This window comes from Typopeltis vanoorti, chromosome 11, assembly GCF_054136105.1.
Source record: "Typopeltis vanoorti isolate ZY-2024b chromosome 11, IOZ_Tvanoo_1.0, whole genome shotgun sequence".
NCBI classification, from domain to species: domain Eukaryota; kingdom Metazoa; phylum Arthropoda; class Arachnida; order Uropygi; family Thelyphonidae; genus Typopeltis; species Typopeltis vanoorti.
In genome coordinates, this window is record NC_143559.1 from 58,387,215 (window position 1) to 58,405,577 (window position 18,363).

The 18,363-nt window shown below is 35.8% G+C and overlaps 1 protein-coding gene across 1 annotated transcript in view; it reads right to left on the bottom strand.

Moving 5' to 3' along the window:
* Positions 1-18,363, bottom strand: part of LOC150101611 (zinc finger protein ubi-d4 B-like) — a 244,789-nt gene that overhangs the window by 112,749 nt on the left and 113,677 nt on the right. Inside the window, exon 5 of the mRNA XM_090399857.1 lies at positions 5,196-5,308. Coding sequence (XP_090255983.1) covers positions 5,196-5,308 — 113 coding nt within the window. The remainder of the gene's footprint in view (positions 1-5,195; positions 5,309-18,363) is intronic.

Sequence of the window (18,363 nt, forward strand, 5' to 3'; positions counted from 1 at the left end):
AAATAAAGAGGCAAAAGGATTCAGTCCGGTGATGCAAAAATTACAAAAATCAAGTGGATATTATATCCAGCATTATTTGTCTAATAAGTTGACCAGAGCTTACAGGAATACGCCTGCTGGCATTTATGAGTCTCCCTACCGTGGACCACTTTAGAAAACATGCATGCTGCCCAGGCATCCATATATTCGCTTTCTAATTTGGTCCATTTTTTTAAGGTTTCACTGGCCTGACAGCTGTTTCGAAAATGCCGGTGGGTGTATTCCTGTAAGCTCTCTTGGTCAACTTATTTTTATGAAACTTTCATAGTTTCTACATTCGGCTTTGAAATAATGCTGGATCTAATATCCACTTGATTTTTGTAATTTTTGCATCGCCGAATTGAAGCCTTTTGGCTCTTTATTTCAGTAAATACTTTTATGCACTGACCGAGAGTTCGCTTACGAAAAATACACCTCTCCAATATTTAGTACTGAAAGAGAGTTTTTGCTCTCTTAAGGTTTGTTTTGGAACTTTGGTAGGGGGGGGGGGCTTACATTTCATGGGGGATTGCCTTGGGAGGGCAGTTTGAGTCCCCGGGGAAAGTGTTTTCTGGCATGTGGAGTTTTGTCAGTGGATGGTTTCCACTGGAATATGAGCAGTTCTGCTCAGTGGTAGGGTGAGTGGAGCCAATGCATGGGGGAGTGGTCCGGGAGATCGCCTAATTTTTACAGAGCACTTTACTTAAGAATCTGCCTGGTTAGAAAATTTTAAAATTTCATGGGTGCTGTGTGTAGGAATTTGTACAGACGGTGCTTCATCAATGGTAGGCTCTATTAAAGGATTTGTTACCCTTGCAAAGAAAATAAACCCAAATATTATATCTATGCACTGTTTTTTGCACAGAGAATCCTAGTTTCAAAAACATTACCGGCAACATTAAAACCTGTACTAGACCAAGTTATAAATATGGTAAATTACATCAAGTCAAGACCTTTAAAAGCATGCCTTTTTAAAAAACTGTGCATATCTATGGAAGTCAAGTACGAGTCTTCACTTTTGCACACTGAAATAAGATGGTTATCCAGGGAAGGTGCTATTCCAAATTTTAGAACTTAAGAATGAATTATTGGCCTTTTTTTCAAAATGAAGGTACAGATGTTTTTGTAAAGTGTCTTCAAAATGATATTTGGTGTGCTAAAATGACATATTTAGCCAATCTTTTTAATTACTCAAATAGTGTTAATACAAGTATCCAAAGGAAAAATGAATATTTTGATATCCACTGACAAACTGTCAGCTTTTCAGAAAAAAAGTATCTCTTTGGAAAAACTGCATATCAGAAAAAAGCACAGTAGATATGTTTCCTTTGCTCCATAATAAAAATGTAGAGGGAATTATTTAAGTTATAACAGAACATTTAACAACATTGGAAAAAAAGACTTAAATACACACAATCATGACTGGATACGAAATCCATTTGGCACAGTTAATACGTCGAGGTGTGAATTTTCATTACAAGAAGAAGCAATTAGTTACCTTGTCAACGGATCGTACTCTAAAAATAAAATTCTCTGAAATAACTCTTGAAAAATTTTGGAATTTTGTCCAAGCCAAACATCCAGGTCTTGTGCACAAGGGCACTAAAAATTTTGTTACAGTTTTCAACATCATGTTTGTGAGAGTTCGGTTTCTCAATATTAACCCATATAAAAACTAAAAAGCGTGAAAGACTTGCTAATATAGACAAAGAGATGAGGATATTGCTGAAATCTGCAAAAGCCGACAAACCTCAAGTATAGCATTAAAATAAGTTCCATTTTTATAAAAGGCAAGTCCATGCATATTTCTATTGTTAGATTTATGACCCTAATGCTTTTGGTGTTCTCCAAATTTTTCTTATAATCAAAAGTGTTCTGTGACTTCAAAAAGGTTAAGAACCACTGTTTTAAACCCTGTTACAATGAAACAGTTGCCCTGATTAACTAGTGGACCAATTAAACAGAATCTACTGTATATAGTTTCCCAAAGTAATATCAATTACTTTTGAAAAACATTGAGCAGCAGTCAGAGTTTTGGCATAACGTTCGAAACAAGGAAGATGCAAACATTTTTGTTTGCATCTCCATGCATCTCTGAATCTCCATGGAAACAAAATGGGAACAATGTATGTTTAAGTGAAATGCGAAACAATTAAATTCCAGGTATGTAGGAACTTGACATAATTTCAGTATTGTGAACAATTTTTTTTTTTTTAATTTGCAAGAAAAAAAATCAAGCATGAGTTATCTAGTTTGATTTCAATGACTCATCACTAAGGGAGGAATTAAATAGTGCTTATTACACTTAAAGGCATTAACTGGAAATTTTGTTTGTTTCTTCTTAAGAAAAAATCCTGTGATTCTATAGAGAGAAACTGGAAGTTATTTTTATGACATGTTTATGTCTGAATTTTCTGCAGGCACTTTTTTAGATAATTAACTTTATCTGTAAGGTTGAAGTGTGTATGGCACTTGAGACAAACATTTTACAAATACTATTAGATCTATGTATACCATACTTACACTTATGTTACTTATTTTTAAATAAAGATAATACTTTGCATTTATTTTGTCTATCATTCAGTCTCTTCAATTATTATTATTTATTTATTTATTTTGGTAAACTTATTACAAATAATAAATATCCTGGATAAAATCTGTTTTATTAGCTAGATAAAACTAGTTTGTACACAAATGATGCACTTCAATTACTCTCTCTCATAGATAGATGTTCAACCTTATGCCAGTCCTACAAGTACTTAATTGATAATGCTCTGCTGAATTGGAAATTATCCTTCCTCTAGTTTCTCCCAAAACTGTGAGAACAAGAACAGCTGTTGGTCAACACCTATTAACAGTCAGCTCCAACTCCTCTTTCAATTCATCTATCTACCTTCATCCTTAGGAAGAGTTTCCCTCACTCTGTCTTCTCCAGATTACAACCTTCAGCTGTTCAAAAAACACAACAAATTATTCCTTTCATCTTATCCTCTTGCCCACACATGGCACCAATGTGCTCAGGAGTCTGTGTTGGTCAGATATTAAAAAAAAAAAAAAAAAAAAAAAAAAAAAAAAAAAAAAAAAAAAAAAAAATTAAAGCTGAACTGCATTTCTGTTTTAATTAAAATAACTACTTTTTTTTTATATAGAGATCACTAGGAAAATAGATAACAGTAAGTAATAGCTATAATGTGCTATTCATCTTATTTTAGTAAAGTCTTTGGCAGTGTTCCACATAAGAATCTGCTGATTAAAATACATCAAATAAGTATCAATGATTGCTTAGTGAAATGAGTAAGAAATTGGTAGGTTGATGAGGAGTGGGATATAATATGATTAAGTATTAGAGGCCCTTTTAATAAATTCATTGATGATTTATGTTAAAATATTAAGATCTCTCTCTCTCTGCTGTTAATATGAAGCTAGATAGAACAGTAAATTGTTCAGATGAGATTAGTTCTTCATAGGATCATCTTAAAAGACAGGAGTGGACAGGGAAGTGGGGTTAAAATTTAATTCATTATAAGGAAAGCTGTAAGATGGGGGGAAAGAATTTTTAGATAATCTGCTTGCTAAAAGCTTGAGACACACTTCTTTATAACACACCATACACAGTATGTACACAAATTGTGCAGGTATACAAAGAATAACTATTTATGTTTTTAATTTCATTTTTATGATTTTAAATTACAATGCATGCATGAGGAACACAAGTGATGCTCATAAAACATCATTATTAATATATGAATACAATAGAAAACAAATGATAGATTTGAATAGTTGTAGTTAATTATTATAACATGTGGAATTTAAAACTGACAACTTTAACCAGTGAAACTGCAAAGAGGTTGTTGGAGTTATACAGCATTTTTCTGCTACATTTTTGCATTAAGATTCCTTTTCTCATTTGGTCATGCAAAAAAACTACATCGCAAAAATATCAGAGGAGTAAAGCAAAACTAAGTAATAACATACAAATAAAAATAATAATAATAAAATTCTTATATTTACTGTTTCAAGTACAAAATACATCAATCAACACAGTATATACAGATTCTATCAATCTGCATGCTCTTTCTCACGCACGAGAGGTGTGTGCTTGTATGAAATTTAAGCATGTTTACATTTCAACATGCTGCTAACTGCATGCATAAGCTTTAACCACCATACTGGCCATTGACAAGTCCATATGTCAAGATGTGAAGTGTCAAATGAAATTAAAATAACATTTAGATACTATTAGGTCTGATATATTTGATATATTTCATTCATATGGCTGTTTGGATGGTTAACTGAAACACAGTATTAATTCTATTATTTTGAAAAAAGTTAGAACTTAATAAATAAAACAAAAGATAACAAATGTGTATTTTCAGTGTTTTACACACTGTAACTTTCATATTTTTATTTACATCATAATAGATTTAAATACATACATACATAACAAATAAATATGAAAAAGTAAACCTTTTTTGGATAGCGTCATTATTAAGCTAATGGAATGGCATTATTTTAATAATAAAAATTAAATATATTTTAGAACATTAAAAAATGCACAATATAATTAGTACTTAGTCCACAGTTACTGGTAGGAATTACTTTAATTATAACATTACTAGCAATAAAAGTCACAAGTAAATTAAACTTGTCAGTTTATGAAAATGTTAATTTCCTTCAAAAGATAGATTTAATCAAAGATGCGCACTTATTCCGTTGCACAGAAATACATCTTTTCACTAATCAGCTTTGTTGGAAAATGCTAGTAAAAAAAAGCCATAATTATTACAGATTGTGTGTGTACACGCATGAGCACACACAGATATGCATATTTCCATTAATTTTAACATCTTTCTGCTGATTCAAAACTATAATACTTGCAAACATTTCAGCCAGATTTTTTAAGTTTATTCTGAATATATGTTCTGCAGAGAAGCCAAGTGCACTGTTGTAACTTTAGAAGTTATTTTCAAGATATTACAATTTAACTGGAAGTTATCAGATGGAAGCCAAATAGATTGGTATAAATGAATATTTTGAAAAGCAAGAAATGCAAACTGTATCACATACTCTGCTCAGAACATTCCATTCATCAAAAGAGGAAAACGTACCTTTAATTATAGTTCATTAGCTCAAGAAAATTATCAGTTAATTTATCAGCACAACAAATTCCAACTTACATCATTGTCAGATGTGCCACAAAGCCCACAAGACTTGCATTCAATGCATTGCCATCTGTATTTCTTTACTGAGGATGTCATATTAGGAGTGAACTGGAGGCAAGTGGGATGTGCTTCATGAGGGGAAAAAAATTAAAGTCATAAGTAAATCAACCTAATTACCTGTAAAATGGGTAGTATGGTTCAAATTTAGATTAATTTGAATAGGATGAATTTTTATGCAACTTCTTAGGTGTATTTATGTTTCACATAAAAATTACATTTTGGAAAAAAATTAAATGTATACTTCAAACCAAACAATGTTTGCAACTGAACTTGGTATATACCTAGGAGTTATTCCAAATTAAAAAGATGTGGAGGCAAATTAGAACTGATTTCATTGTTAGTTTTCACTGCATATTGATGTTACCAAACTACCAATGTTTTAATACTTAAGTACAAAGAAAAACACCAATAAAAAGTATTCAAAAAAAGATATTTACGAATATTACACAACTGTTAAATAGAACCAGCTACCTCTTTCATGCAGTTATGTTCATTCTGCTGTGCTGCATATGGGGAGGGGGGGGGGTTATGACATTAAATTAGAACTGGAATTAAGGTTCCGCTGTATAGTTCTGCTTACCCAAGTGATTCACTAAATGCTCCATCTTTTCCGTTGAATCAAGCATTCCCAAGAATTTTGACTATGAAAACAGGCTGAAGTAAAATCATGTCCAAAATTCCTGGACATGTAGTACTGCATGTTTTGCGTTGTAGAACAAAAATAATTTTCTTCTTTCCATCTCTGAATGCAGATCAGTTTAAGCTTCCTTTAGAATCATCCACATTATTAGCACGTTCTACAAGCCCAGATTGGAGATTGTGATGAATCCATCTTCATACAGTAAGATTTGTATCAATCAAACTTTATGGTAATTGTTCTATTCAGCTGAAATATAGCCTTTAATATTTAGAGCAGATACTATGATTCCATGAATATATTTAAAAATTCGACTTCTTAAGTGGATGTTTCTATGTAGCAGCAATTTCACTGGCAGTTTATAAATAACATGTAGTCAGTGCTTTCAGTGGAAAACATCTAGGTTATTTTTGGCTTCAAGGATGGCTTGCCACCACAGTCCTTGTTCTAAAGGGAGGGGAGTAGAATTGTTAATGTTGTTATATAATGTTTATTTGACAGTTTAAAGGAGGTGCCAATTATATGGATTAAGTGTGCATTTTCATAAATTGTTCTCAGTCCAGAAATGCACTTTCAAAATGTCATAAGAATCCAGAAGCTAAATTCTGATCATGTATATGGCTGTGCAAGTGTAGTGATGTAACAGGAATCATATGATGGATATATATTATCAGTTCTCAGTTTACATTTATAAGCTCAGTGTAACATGCAAAAGAAAATCGAAAATTCTGCCAGTCACGAGATAGTGATAAAATTTTTGAATGCCAAAAATGCTTGTCTGGCTGAAATTTCTTGGTATGTTAGCATGGGAAGAAAATGCTATGAGTGAGGGAATGGTGTAAAGATAGTGTAAGATATTCAGTGAAGGAGAGGGAAAATGTGCATAATGAAAATTGAACTGGCTGCCTAACATTAATCACTGCCGATCTACTTGACCACGTGAAGTTAAGTACAAATTTCCTGCACATTTTTCATTCTTTAGTACATGAAACTATCATAAAACACTAGAGTAAAACAAGTTGTGTGCAAGATGAGTGCTAAAATTACTCACTAACGAACATAAAACAAAATACATGGTGGCAGCACTGAACTTTTTGAAACAGAATCGTAATGAAGGTGACCAATTTTTGAACCACATTGTGGCAAAGGAAGAGAAATCTGCATTTCTCACCTGATAACAGAAAGTACAGCAATTAATGCAATGGCTGCATAGTGGATCTTCAAAAGCATCCCCCAAGAAGTTGTGTATTGAGTTTTGAGACTTATGCCCTCTGTCCAAAAAGAAACCGAACTTTTTGAAAATAGAAGAAAGTAGTAGCACCACCTGTTGTATCTTTTTGTTGTCAAAAGCGCAACCTTCATTAGCATTGTGTCAACTGTTTATGACATCTGTTTCGTTAGAAGTCGAATTATAGTGCCAAGAGTGATAGCATGTTTTGATGAACGGTAGGAAAATGAGTTTCAAACAGAGAAGCTGCGATTGACTTTTGTGTTAAACTTGGTAAAAGTCTTACCAAAAAGCATCAAATGCTTCAAAAGTATACGGTGATGAATGCTTATCCTGTACTCAAGTTTACGAGTGGCTTAAACAATTTCAAAGGGGTCGTGAGACCACATGAGGATGAAAAAGCCAGGCAGTCCAAAAACTGGACTGAGCAAAGTTAATTAACATCCAAAAAGTGTGTGATTTCATTAAAGAGAACCCGAAATTGTCCGTGAGATTGATTGAAGATGAATTGGGGATTCCAAAATCAACTGTGCATAACACTTGGACTGAGAGTTTGGGGCTTCGTAAATTGAATTTGCGATTTGTTCCCCACAACTTGACCGATGACCAAAAAATGTATCGAATTGAACACTGCAAGGACCTCATTAAAACTGCTCATAAGGACTTCCTAGAAACAATCATTACTGGTGATGAAATGTGGTGTTTTGTGTATGAGCCCGAAACAAAGTGCCAGAGTGCTGAGTGGAGACCACCAGAAGAGGGACATTCGAAAACAAGTCGCTTGGAGAAGTCAAAATTAAAGACAATGCTGATTTGTTTCTACGATTCTCAGGACATTATCCACAAAGAATAAGTTTTGCCTGGCCAAACGGCCAATGGTGAGTTTTATCTCGAAGTTTTGAAACGATTGATAGTGAGAATTCGTCATGTATGGCATGAATATTGTGATAGAGGCAGCTAGTCGCTTTTGCACGATAATGCACCATCTCATCGTTCAAACATTGTGAACAGTTTTTGAGCAAAAACCAAGTTTGTGTGTTGAATCACTTGCCGTATTTAAATCACCTGATTTAGTACCCTGTGACTTCTTTCTCTTCCCCCGACTTCATTTTCCAATGAAAGGTAAGCGAAACGACACCATTGAAAATGTTCAAGCGGCAGTAACCACGACCCTCAACAGTATCCCAAAAACTGTTATAAAAAAACTCATTTAACGAATTAATTTACCATGCCAAATGCTGTATTGAAGCTGAGGGAGAGTATATTGATTGAAATAAATGATTTGAATAATTATAATTGGCCTGTGTTTTATTTTCTATCAAAAGTTCAATTTCTTTTTGGACAGTGGGTGTATGTATGTGTTCGTTGAGTTTATGCCTCAAAAACAATAATAAATGATGTTTACTGTGAGACTAAAAAATTGCAGTGATCTATTTGAAACAAACGACAAGGCCTAATCGGCTCGGAAGATGTTTTGATTCATGACAACGCATGACCCAATGGTATTATTATTATTCAGGCATTCAAGGAGTCAAAAGACTCATCGTGAGAGGTCCTTTCTAAGAAAAACAAGTCTATCTAGACTCATCGAGGGAGGTCCCTCCTAGGAAACACAAAGTCTATCATACCACTCCATAAACTCATTGACCGTTCTCGCTCTCACCACTCCATCAGGCAAGGCATTCCATGGTTCAACCACCCTCCATGCAAAAAAAACCACTCCTCACCCTCTTTCTCACAGTTTCCTTTCATAACTTCCAGGGATGGCCTCTTGTCATTTCCTGCTGTTCAACCGAGCGAAAAAACTCCCCAGTTCAAACATGCGAACTGCTTGAAAAATTCAACTGGTAAGTCAAAACACTGGTAGCAGATTACTTTGCTTTGACAAAGGAATGCAAAATTTTGTGTCCCTGACTAAATTGAATAACTGTTGTAATAAATTTGGTATGAAAATCAGCAATAACAAGATAAATACAATGATAATAGGCAGAACATTGAAAATATCAACTCCATCGTGAATGGAGAACCTACAGAACAAGTACATTTCAGCTACTTAGCATAGTGATTTTTTAGTGAAGACAGTAAATTAAATATCGAAAGAGACAACAGAATCAACAAAGCCAGTATGGTAAGAAGTTAACTGAATAAATTTATATGGAATAAGAGAGAAATTAGTCAAAACACTAAATTAGCTGTATACAAGAGAGTGTTCAAACCAATTTTATGGATCTGAGAGCTGGGTTAGAAATAAAACACTTGCCAAAGACTAGAGACCACAGATACGAGAGTCCTGAGAAAGATTAGCAGTGTGAACAGATTGCATCATTGGCAATATCATATTAAAAACGAGGATATTGAGCTAATCTCAGGTGGTATATGGTCACTTAAACAGAATGGGAGAAGCAAGATTAGCAAAACAAGTGTTCTCTGCCAGGTTGGCAGGAAAAGACTCAGAGGAAGACCAAGATATAGGTGGATGATGCAGTAAAAAGTGCCTTAGAAGACAGAAATATAAGATCTGATAATGTTGGAGTCTTGACAGATAAGAGATTAATTTGAAGGAAAATTGTTGATATGAAGTTAGTAATGATGTAGGTTTTTCATGTAGTACTATCATAATATCCTGTATACACCCCTTGACAGTACATTTAAGGAATTTGATGATAATGAAGAGTGTACATTATGTAATCCAGCTGACTGCATCACAGAGGTGCTAATGTTCAGGATTAATTGTTAGTGTTCCATGCTTGATTGTTATGCAGTATTAATGTCTTTATTTTAAAAATGTCAAAATATAAGTAAATGCTAACAACTATTAGTTTGTAGCTGTTCACTATCTTTACTACATACTTGTAACAGTTAATTACCTAAAATTTTTAATTGTTGAAATTTCTACTAAGCACTGGAATTTATCATGAGAAACAACACTAGTTTCATCTAGAGCATCAATAAATCTTTTCAAAGTAGGTTTCTCTCATCCTCCCCCTCCACACACACACACACACAATTATGAATTCTTCTCCCACAGAAAAACAGACACCTCTTTTGTCTAATCAGGATGCAATGATCCTCCCTAACTATAAAGCGGTGCAACAATATCTCACAAAGAAAAACACCATTTTTAAACTCATTGCATAAGACAACCAGTTACAAATGTTAACATATCATTTACTAACATTCCCCTTTAAGAAATTATGGCCTGAACAACATTCTTTGCCATATGATATGACCTTTTCAATGGAGGTTGTTTTGAATTACAGCCAAAGCAAATTAAGGCTATGGAGCCAGCACAGTGTTGGTTGTACTGCATGTATTAATTGTGCTGTGCAGCATATATCTTCTATTTGTTATAAAAAAAAAAAAAAAAATCTGGGAGAAAAATAATGCCCCTACCATACAAGACATACTAACTTACATCTCTTAGGAATCCTGTGTTGACAGTTATTTTATATCGTGCAGAAATCACACATATATAATTGGGCATTATTTGTAACTGCAATGATGAATTTCATCTCTAAAAAATACGAAGTAATACCTCAGATCCTCCCAATTTACACCCTCTGTCCAAAAAAAACCGAACTTTTCAAAAATAGAAGAAACTAGTGGCACCACCTGTTGTATCTTCTTGTTGTCGAAAGCAGCAACCTTCATTAGTGTTGTGTCAACTGTTTACAACATTTGTTTCATTAGAGTCGAGTTACAGTGCCAAGAGTAGCAGTTTGTTTTGACGAACAGTCGGAAAATGAGTTTCAAAACAGAGAACTGCGATTGACTTTTGTGTTAAACTTGGTGAACGTTTTACAAAAATGCATCAAATGCTTCAAAAAGCATACAGTGATGAATGCTTATCCCGTACTCAAGTTTAAAAGTCGTTTAAGCGATTTCCAAGTGGTTATGAGACATTTGAGGATGACCAAAAGCCGGGCCATAAAAACTGGACTGAGCAAAGTTAATTAACATCCAAAAAGTGCATGATTTCATGAACGAAAACCCGAAATCATCTGTGAGATTGATTGAAGATGAATTGGGGATTCCAAAATCAACTGTGCACAACATTTGGACTGAGAGTTTGGGCCTTCAAAAATTGTATTCGCGATTTGTTCCCCATATAACTGGTGATTAGTTTACGGAATTAACAACGCATATAAAGTATATTAATTAAAGGTAACTTTAATGAATAACTTCTATATTTCGGCAACGTCACATTGCCATCTTCAGGAACATAAAGATATGGTATGTGCATGCAGGCACTAACACAAAGCAAATGAGGAAGAAAGCAAGAAACTAATATTGTTCCTGAAGTCCTAATGGTGCCCTCTGGCGGGCTAATTTGGTAGTCTTGGCAGTTGGGCAGAAGTTCTCAGTCCAAGAGAACTATCCCAAATTTGGGGTAGTTTCATGCACCCAAATTTGTTGAGGTTAGGAACGTTTTTAAGAGCTGCTGAAGATTCTTTGAATAATCTTTCGTATTTAAACTTGCTGTGATGAATTATTTTTGTTTTCTTCCAACGAATTTTATGGTGGGTATCTAAGGCATGGTCTGCCAACCCAGAGCGGCTGTACTGGTGGAACCGGATGTGGTCTTGGTGTTCTGAGATCCTGATATTTGTTGTTCTGCCTGTTTGGCCAAAGTAGGACAAATTGCAGCTGCAAGGGACCTGGTATACACCAGGTAGGTCTAGGGGAAGTGGTTGGTCTTTGGTAGAGCGGATAAGGGATGCCAACTTTTTATATGGTCTGTAACAGGAAGTAAGGTCATATTTTTTGAGGATATTGGTTATTTTCTCAGAGGTGCCCTGGATGTAGGGGATGGTGATAGACTTGGTGTAATCTTTATTGTGGAGGGGGGGGGGAGGGGGTTGTGGTTTACTGGTTTTAGTATTTTTGGATTATTTTGGGGTTATAACCATTGGCTAAGGAAGTGTTGAGGACGTGGTTTAGTTCAGTAGTTAAAGCCTTGTCATCTGAGCAGATTAATTTTGATCTGTTATATAGTGTTTTTATAACCCCATATTGTTGTGAGGGTGGGGGGACTGCTGGTGAATGTATCTGCCAGTATGGAGTGGGTTTTCTGTGAACAGAGAAAACCAAAGATCCATCATGTTGGCGGGTGATTAAAGTGTCTAGGAAGGGGAGGGTGTTGTTTTCCTCTTTTTCTAAGGTGAACTGGACTCTGGGGTGTTGGTTGTTTAAGTGTGTTAGGAAGGAGTGGAGTGTGTCTGAGCCATGTGGCCAAATAGCAAACACATCATCCACATAACGAAGCCAAATAGTGCGTTTTTGTGGGGCAGAGCTTAAGGCTTTCTCTTCAAATGTCTCCATAAAGAAATTGGCCAAGGGTGGGGAAAGCGGTGAACCCATTTCTGACAAGGCCCTCTATCTGTTTGTAGAACTTTCCTTGCCAAACGAAATAGCCTGAGTTCATTGTGAACTGAAATAGGGCTGAGATATCGGGAGGAAACTTGGCTTGGATGAGCTCTAGGGTTTCTTTGAGTGGGACATTAGTGAATAGGGAGGAGACGTCAAAACTTACCATTATGTCAGTGTGTTGGAGTGCGAGGTTTTCTATACTGGCTTTAAAGTGGGCTGAGTTTTTTTATGTGTGATGGTGTGTTGCCAGTGTAGTGTGTGAGCATTTTGGCTAATTTATATGTTGGGGAATCAATGCCATCCACTATGGGACGCAATGCCACATTTTGTTTATGTATTTTTGGGAGTCCATATAATCGGGGGGGGGGGGGGGGTCTAGAGTTATAAGGTTTTAGTTTGTTGGTGACTTCCACAGGCCAAGAAGTGACCTTCTTAAGGAGTCTGTGGAGAGTTCTGATCTGAGAGCTGGTCAGATTATATTCAATGGGGAGGTAAGTCTTACGGTCTAGTACTAAAGCAGTTAGCTTACCTTTGTAGTCTTTTTGATTGAGCACCACAGTGGCGTTTCCCTTATCCACCTTGGTGATTACTATTTTTTTGTGGTTTTCAATTCTTGTAGGGCAGCATATTCGTTTTTGGGTAAGTTGGTTTTTGGAGGTTTGGCTTTAGTGAGAACACCGACTACATCCAGTCTAATGTTGCTGGCGATATGGTTAGGCAGGTTGCGAATCCCACGTTCTATCTGGATCATGATTTCTTCGGCAGGTATTCTTTTAGGAGCTAGGGCGAAATTGTGACCACGTGAAAGTGCGGTGAGTGCTTCAGGCTTTAAAACTGCCGACGAGAAGTTGACTACTTCCTCTCCCTTACGAGTACTAGAGGAAGAGCTTTCGGATACACTCGGCCGTGATCTATGGTCTATACTCCACGACGTCTCGTGCACATCGGCAAAAAAAGAATTCGAAAAAATACAAAGTCGGCACTTGAAAAAATACGAAAACCTGACAAAGAATTCTACCTCCTTACCACAGCCACCACTCAACACTGTAGTCAACCTTTCGTCGGCAGTTTTAAAGCCTGAAGCACTCACCGCACTTTCACGTGGTCACAATTTCGCCCTAGCTCCTAAAAGAATACCTGCCGAAGAAATCATGATCCAGATAGAACGTGGGATTCGCAACCTGCCTAACCATATCGCCAGCAACGTTAGACTGGATGTAGTCAGTGTTCTCACTAAAGCCAAACCTCCAAAAACCAACTTACCCAAAAACGAATATGCTGCCCTACAAGAATTGAAAACCACAAAAAAATAGTAATCACCAAGGTGGATAAGGGAAACGCCACTGTGGTGCTCAATCAAAAAGACTACAAAGGTAAGCTAACTGCTTTAGTACTAGACCGTAAGACTTACCTCCCCATTGAATATAATCTGACCAGCTCTCAGATCAGAACTCTCCACAGACTCCTTAAGAAGGTCACTTCTTGGCCTGTGGAAGTCACCAACAAATTAAAACCTTATAACTCTAGACCCCTCCCCGATTATATGGACTCCCAAAAATACATAAACAAAATGTGCCATTGCGTCCCATAGTGGATGGCATTGATTCCCCAACATATAAATTAGCCAAACATTTAGCCAAAATGCTCACACACTACACTGGCAACACACCATCACACATAAAAAAACTCAGCCCACTTTAAAGCCAGTATAGAAAACCTCGCACTCCAACACACTGACATAATGGTAAGTTTTGACGTCTCCTTCCTATTCACTAATGTCCCACTCAAAGAAACCCTAGAGCTCATCCAAGCCAAGTTTCCTCCCGATATCTCAGCCCTATTTCAGTTCACAATGAACTCAGGCTATTTCGTTTGGCAAGGAAAGTTCTACAAACAAATAGAGGGGACAGCCATGGGTTCACCGCTTTCCCCACCCTTGGCCAATTTCTTTATGGAGACATTTGAAGAGAAAGCCTTAAACTCCGCCTCACAAAACCCCATTATTTGGCTTCGTTATGTGGATGATGTGTTTGCTATTTGGCCACATGGCTCAGACACACTCCACTCCTTCCTAACACACTTAAACAACCAACACCCCAGAGTCCAGTTCACCTTAGAAAAAGAGGAAAACAACACCCTCCCCTTCCTAGACACTTTAATCACCCGCCAACATGATGGATCTTTGGATTTCTCTGTTAACAGAAAACCCACCCATACTGGCAGATACATTCACCAGCAGTCCCCCCCCCCCTCACAACAATATGGGGTTATAAAAACACTATATAACAGGGCAAAATTAATCTGCTCAGATGACAAGGCCCTAACTACTACTGAACTAAACCACGTCCTCAACACTTCCTTAGCCAATGGTTATAACCCCAAAAAATACTAAAACCAGTAAACCACAACCCCCTCCCCCCCTCCACAATAAAGATTACACCAAGTCTATCACCATCCCCTACATCCAGGGCACCTCTGAGAAAATAACCAATATCCTCAAAAAATATGACCTTACTTCCTGTTACAGACCATATAAAAAGTTGGCATCCCTTATCCGCTCTACCAAAGACCAATCACTTCCCCTAGACCTACCTGGTGTATACCAGGTCCCTTGCAGCTGCAATTTGTCCTACTTTGGCCAAACAGGCAGAACAACAAATATCATGATCTCAGAACACCAAGACTACATCCGGTTCCACCAGTACAGCCGCTCTGGGTTGGCAGACCATGCCTTAGATACCCACCATAAAATTCGTTGGAAGAAAACAAAAATAATTCATCGCAGCAAGTTTAAATATGAAAGATTATTCAAAGAATCTTCAGCAGCTCTAAAAAACGTTCCTAACCTCAACAAATTTGGGTGTATGAAACTACCCCAAATTTGGGAGACTTACATTATGAGAACTTCAGCCCAACTGCCAAGACTACCAAATTAGCCCGCCAGAGGGCACCATTAGGACTTTAGGAACAATATTAGTTTCTTGCTTTCTTCCTCATTTGCTTTGTGTTAGTGCCTGCGTGCACATACCATATCTTTATGTTCCTGAAGATGGCAATGTGACGTTGCCGAAATATAGAAGTTATTCATTAAAGTTACCTTTAATTAATATACTTTATATGCGTTGTTAATTCCGTAAACTAATCACCAGTTATGTCTGACCAACGTATAAGCCTTGCTACTAGAATTGTTCCCCACAAGTTGATCGACGACCAAAAAATGTATCGAATTGAACACTGCAAGGACCTCATTAAAACCACTCATAAGAACTCAAACTTCCTTCACTCAATCTTACTGGTGACGAAATGTGGTGTTTTGAGTAATGAGCCCGAAACAAAGTGCCAGAGTACTGAGTGGAGACCACCAGAAGAGGGGGGGGGGGGAGGCATCCGAAAAAAGTCGCTTGGAAAAGTCAAAAGTAAACAACGATTCCAAGGGCGTTATCCAGAAAATAATTCATTCTGCCTGGCCAAATGGTCAATAGTGAGTTTTACCTTGAAGTTTTGAAGCGATTGATAGTGAGAATTCGTCTCGTACGGCATGAATATAGTGACAACCGACTGTTCGTCAAAACACACTCTCACTCTTGGCACTATAACTCGGCTTCTAATGAAACAAATGTCATAAACAGTTCACACAACACTAATGACGGTTGTCACTTTCAACAACAAAAAAATACAAGTGGCACGACTAGTTTCTTATATTTTTGAAAAGTTCGGTTTCTTTTTGGACAGAGGGTGTAATGTGGTCATCTCTTAAATATAACATGATCCAAAGCAATGTTTAAATGAATACAGCAAACAACAGCATGATTAGCACTCATATAAAGTTGTACCTCTAAAGCCTTTTAAAAACATAAATAATTTGCCTCTGCATGATTTTAATTCAGAACAACTTAGTGCACCATGATCAGCAATTATGTTTTATAAAAATACGTTATATGTTTTATATGTTATATAAAAACATGTTTTAAAGTGATGTTTTAGGAAAGCACAGCTGCTGCATCCTTCCAAATTTACAATAAGTTTTCACACTGACTTTTTGAATTTGATCAATACCATCATAACTCAAAAATAATGATTAATCAGGGTTTGATTCAGACCTTTATTCATTAAAACTGAATGTTAATTCTTTATGGCAGACAGCATTTAACACAAACAAACAAAAAAAAAAAAACAACAACTCAACATTTCTAAAAGCTGTTATTTCAATAAATTGAAAAAATACTGTATTAATAGTTTTAATCTTGGGCATCAGTAGGTAAGTCTATACACTGTTGTGTAAACTTTGTATGTGATTGCTGACATAAGAGGTTGTAAATGTTACCAATTCATGATGCCCAAATGTCATTAAGTATAATTTCTTGGTTTCTACTCAGCATGCCAACAATCTCAAAAGAGTCAATACTTCAGGAATACCTTTTCTAAGGCATGAAAGAAATCTTGTCAATCTACCACATGATGATATTCTGTGATGATGTGTGCTACGAGTTTGCTTCTTTCTTCTCTCTTATTTTCAACATTGCTATTTTTTTTTTTTTTTTTTTAATACAGATTTTGAAACTTCTCCCAGTTTGACCTAAGTACACCTTTACACAAGAACAAAAAATCTCGTATATCCAGAATATCTGTAGAATAGAAGCTTTAGGCGAAAGTAGAAACTTTATAAGGTATAAAGTGATCTGAAAGCTATTCAGATGTTCAATGATTTTAATTACTGAGCTATTTTTCTTGATGTATTGTTAACATATGGTAAGGAGGCAGTGTCTTTGTAATTGATCTCTGGGTTAATGCAAGACGGTTCATCGGAAAATAATTTTTTTTTTTTTAGTCACTTCTTTGAGTGGCTATTTTGGAAGAATACCCAATAGGATTTGAAGTTTTTTTACATTTAATTTCATCATTCTTAAGCTGCTGATATGGGTTTGTTTCCTGTAAACCTCTAATGTTTATCCTCCAGTGTGGTGGTTGTTGTTGACAAGGATATCTAGGAATGGTAATTTACTATCCTCATTCTACCCCCCCCCCCCAATCGCTAATTTATACATGGAAAAATTTCAGGAAGAAGCTACAGCACAGGCAATCCTAAAGCTGCCTGTCTAGTGGAGATATGTTATTATATTGAAGCATACCCAGACAGGCCTTGAAGATTTTGTACAATTTCTGAATAACTGCCATCTAAAATTCAAATTCACATTAAAAATAGAAAAGGACAGACAGATATTATGTTGGAGTAATATTCAGTTTTAAGGAATAAAAGTCTACAGGTCAAACCTGATTATCCTTTATAGTTGATATTAACTACTTGTAGTTAATAACTTAAAAAAAAAAAACATCCAAAACTCGGAAATTTACGATTTTCTATAATGATGAGAAATGAAATAATAATAAGCTAGTTAGAGCATAAACTACAGCAAATATATATATATATATATATATATACACACACTTGGATATTGTATCAACTCACAACCCCAAAGAGAAATAAATAGTTAACTATCACATATCTATATAATTAAAAATAAAAAAAAACAAAAGCCTGATTATTCCATCAATAGACAAAGGATGTTCAAAATTCTCTATTACCATGTCATGTCCTTGGAAATAAAGCAATATCAGAACCATACCAGAATTATAATGAAAGAGTAGTGTTTAATGAAGAGATGTCTGATAGTTTTCATGTTTCCACTGGAGTTGATCAGGGAGACTCTTTGGTACCATAGCTTTTTTTTTTTTTATTATTATTATTAATACCCTTGACTGTGTTTTCAGACTCACAGGAAATGTGAATGGAATAACTCTTGAAGAGTCAGCAGGACAAATCTACACAGTGATACACAGTGACATAAAACAATTTATGTAAACATGCAGCACTGATTAGGCTGACAGTC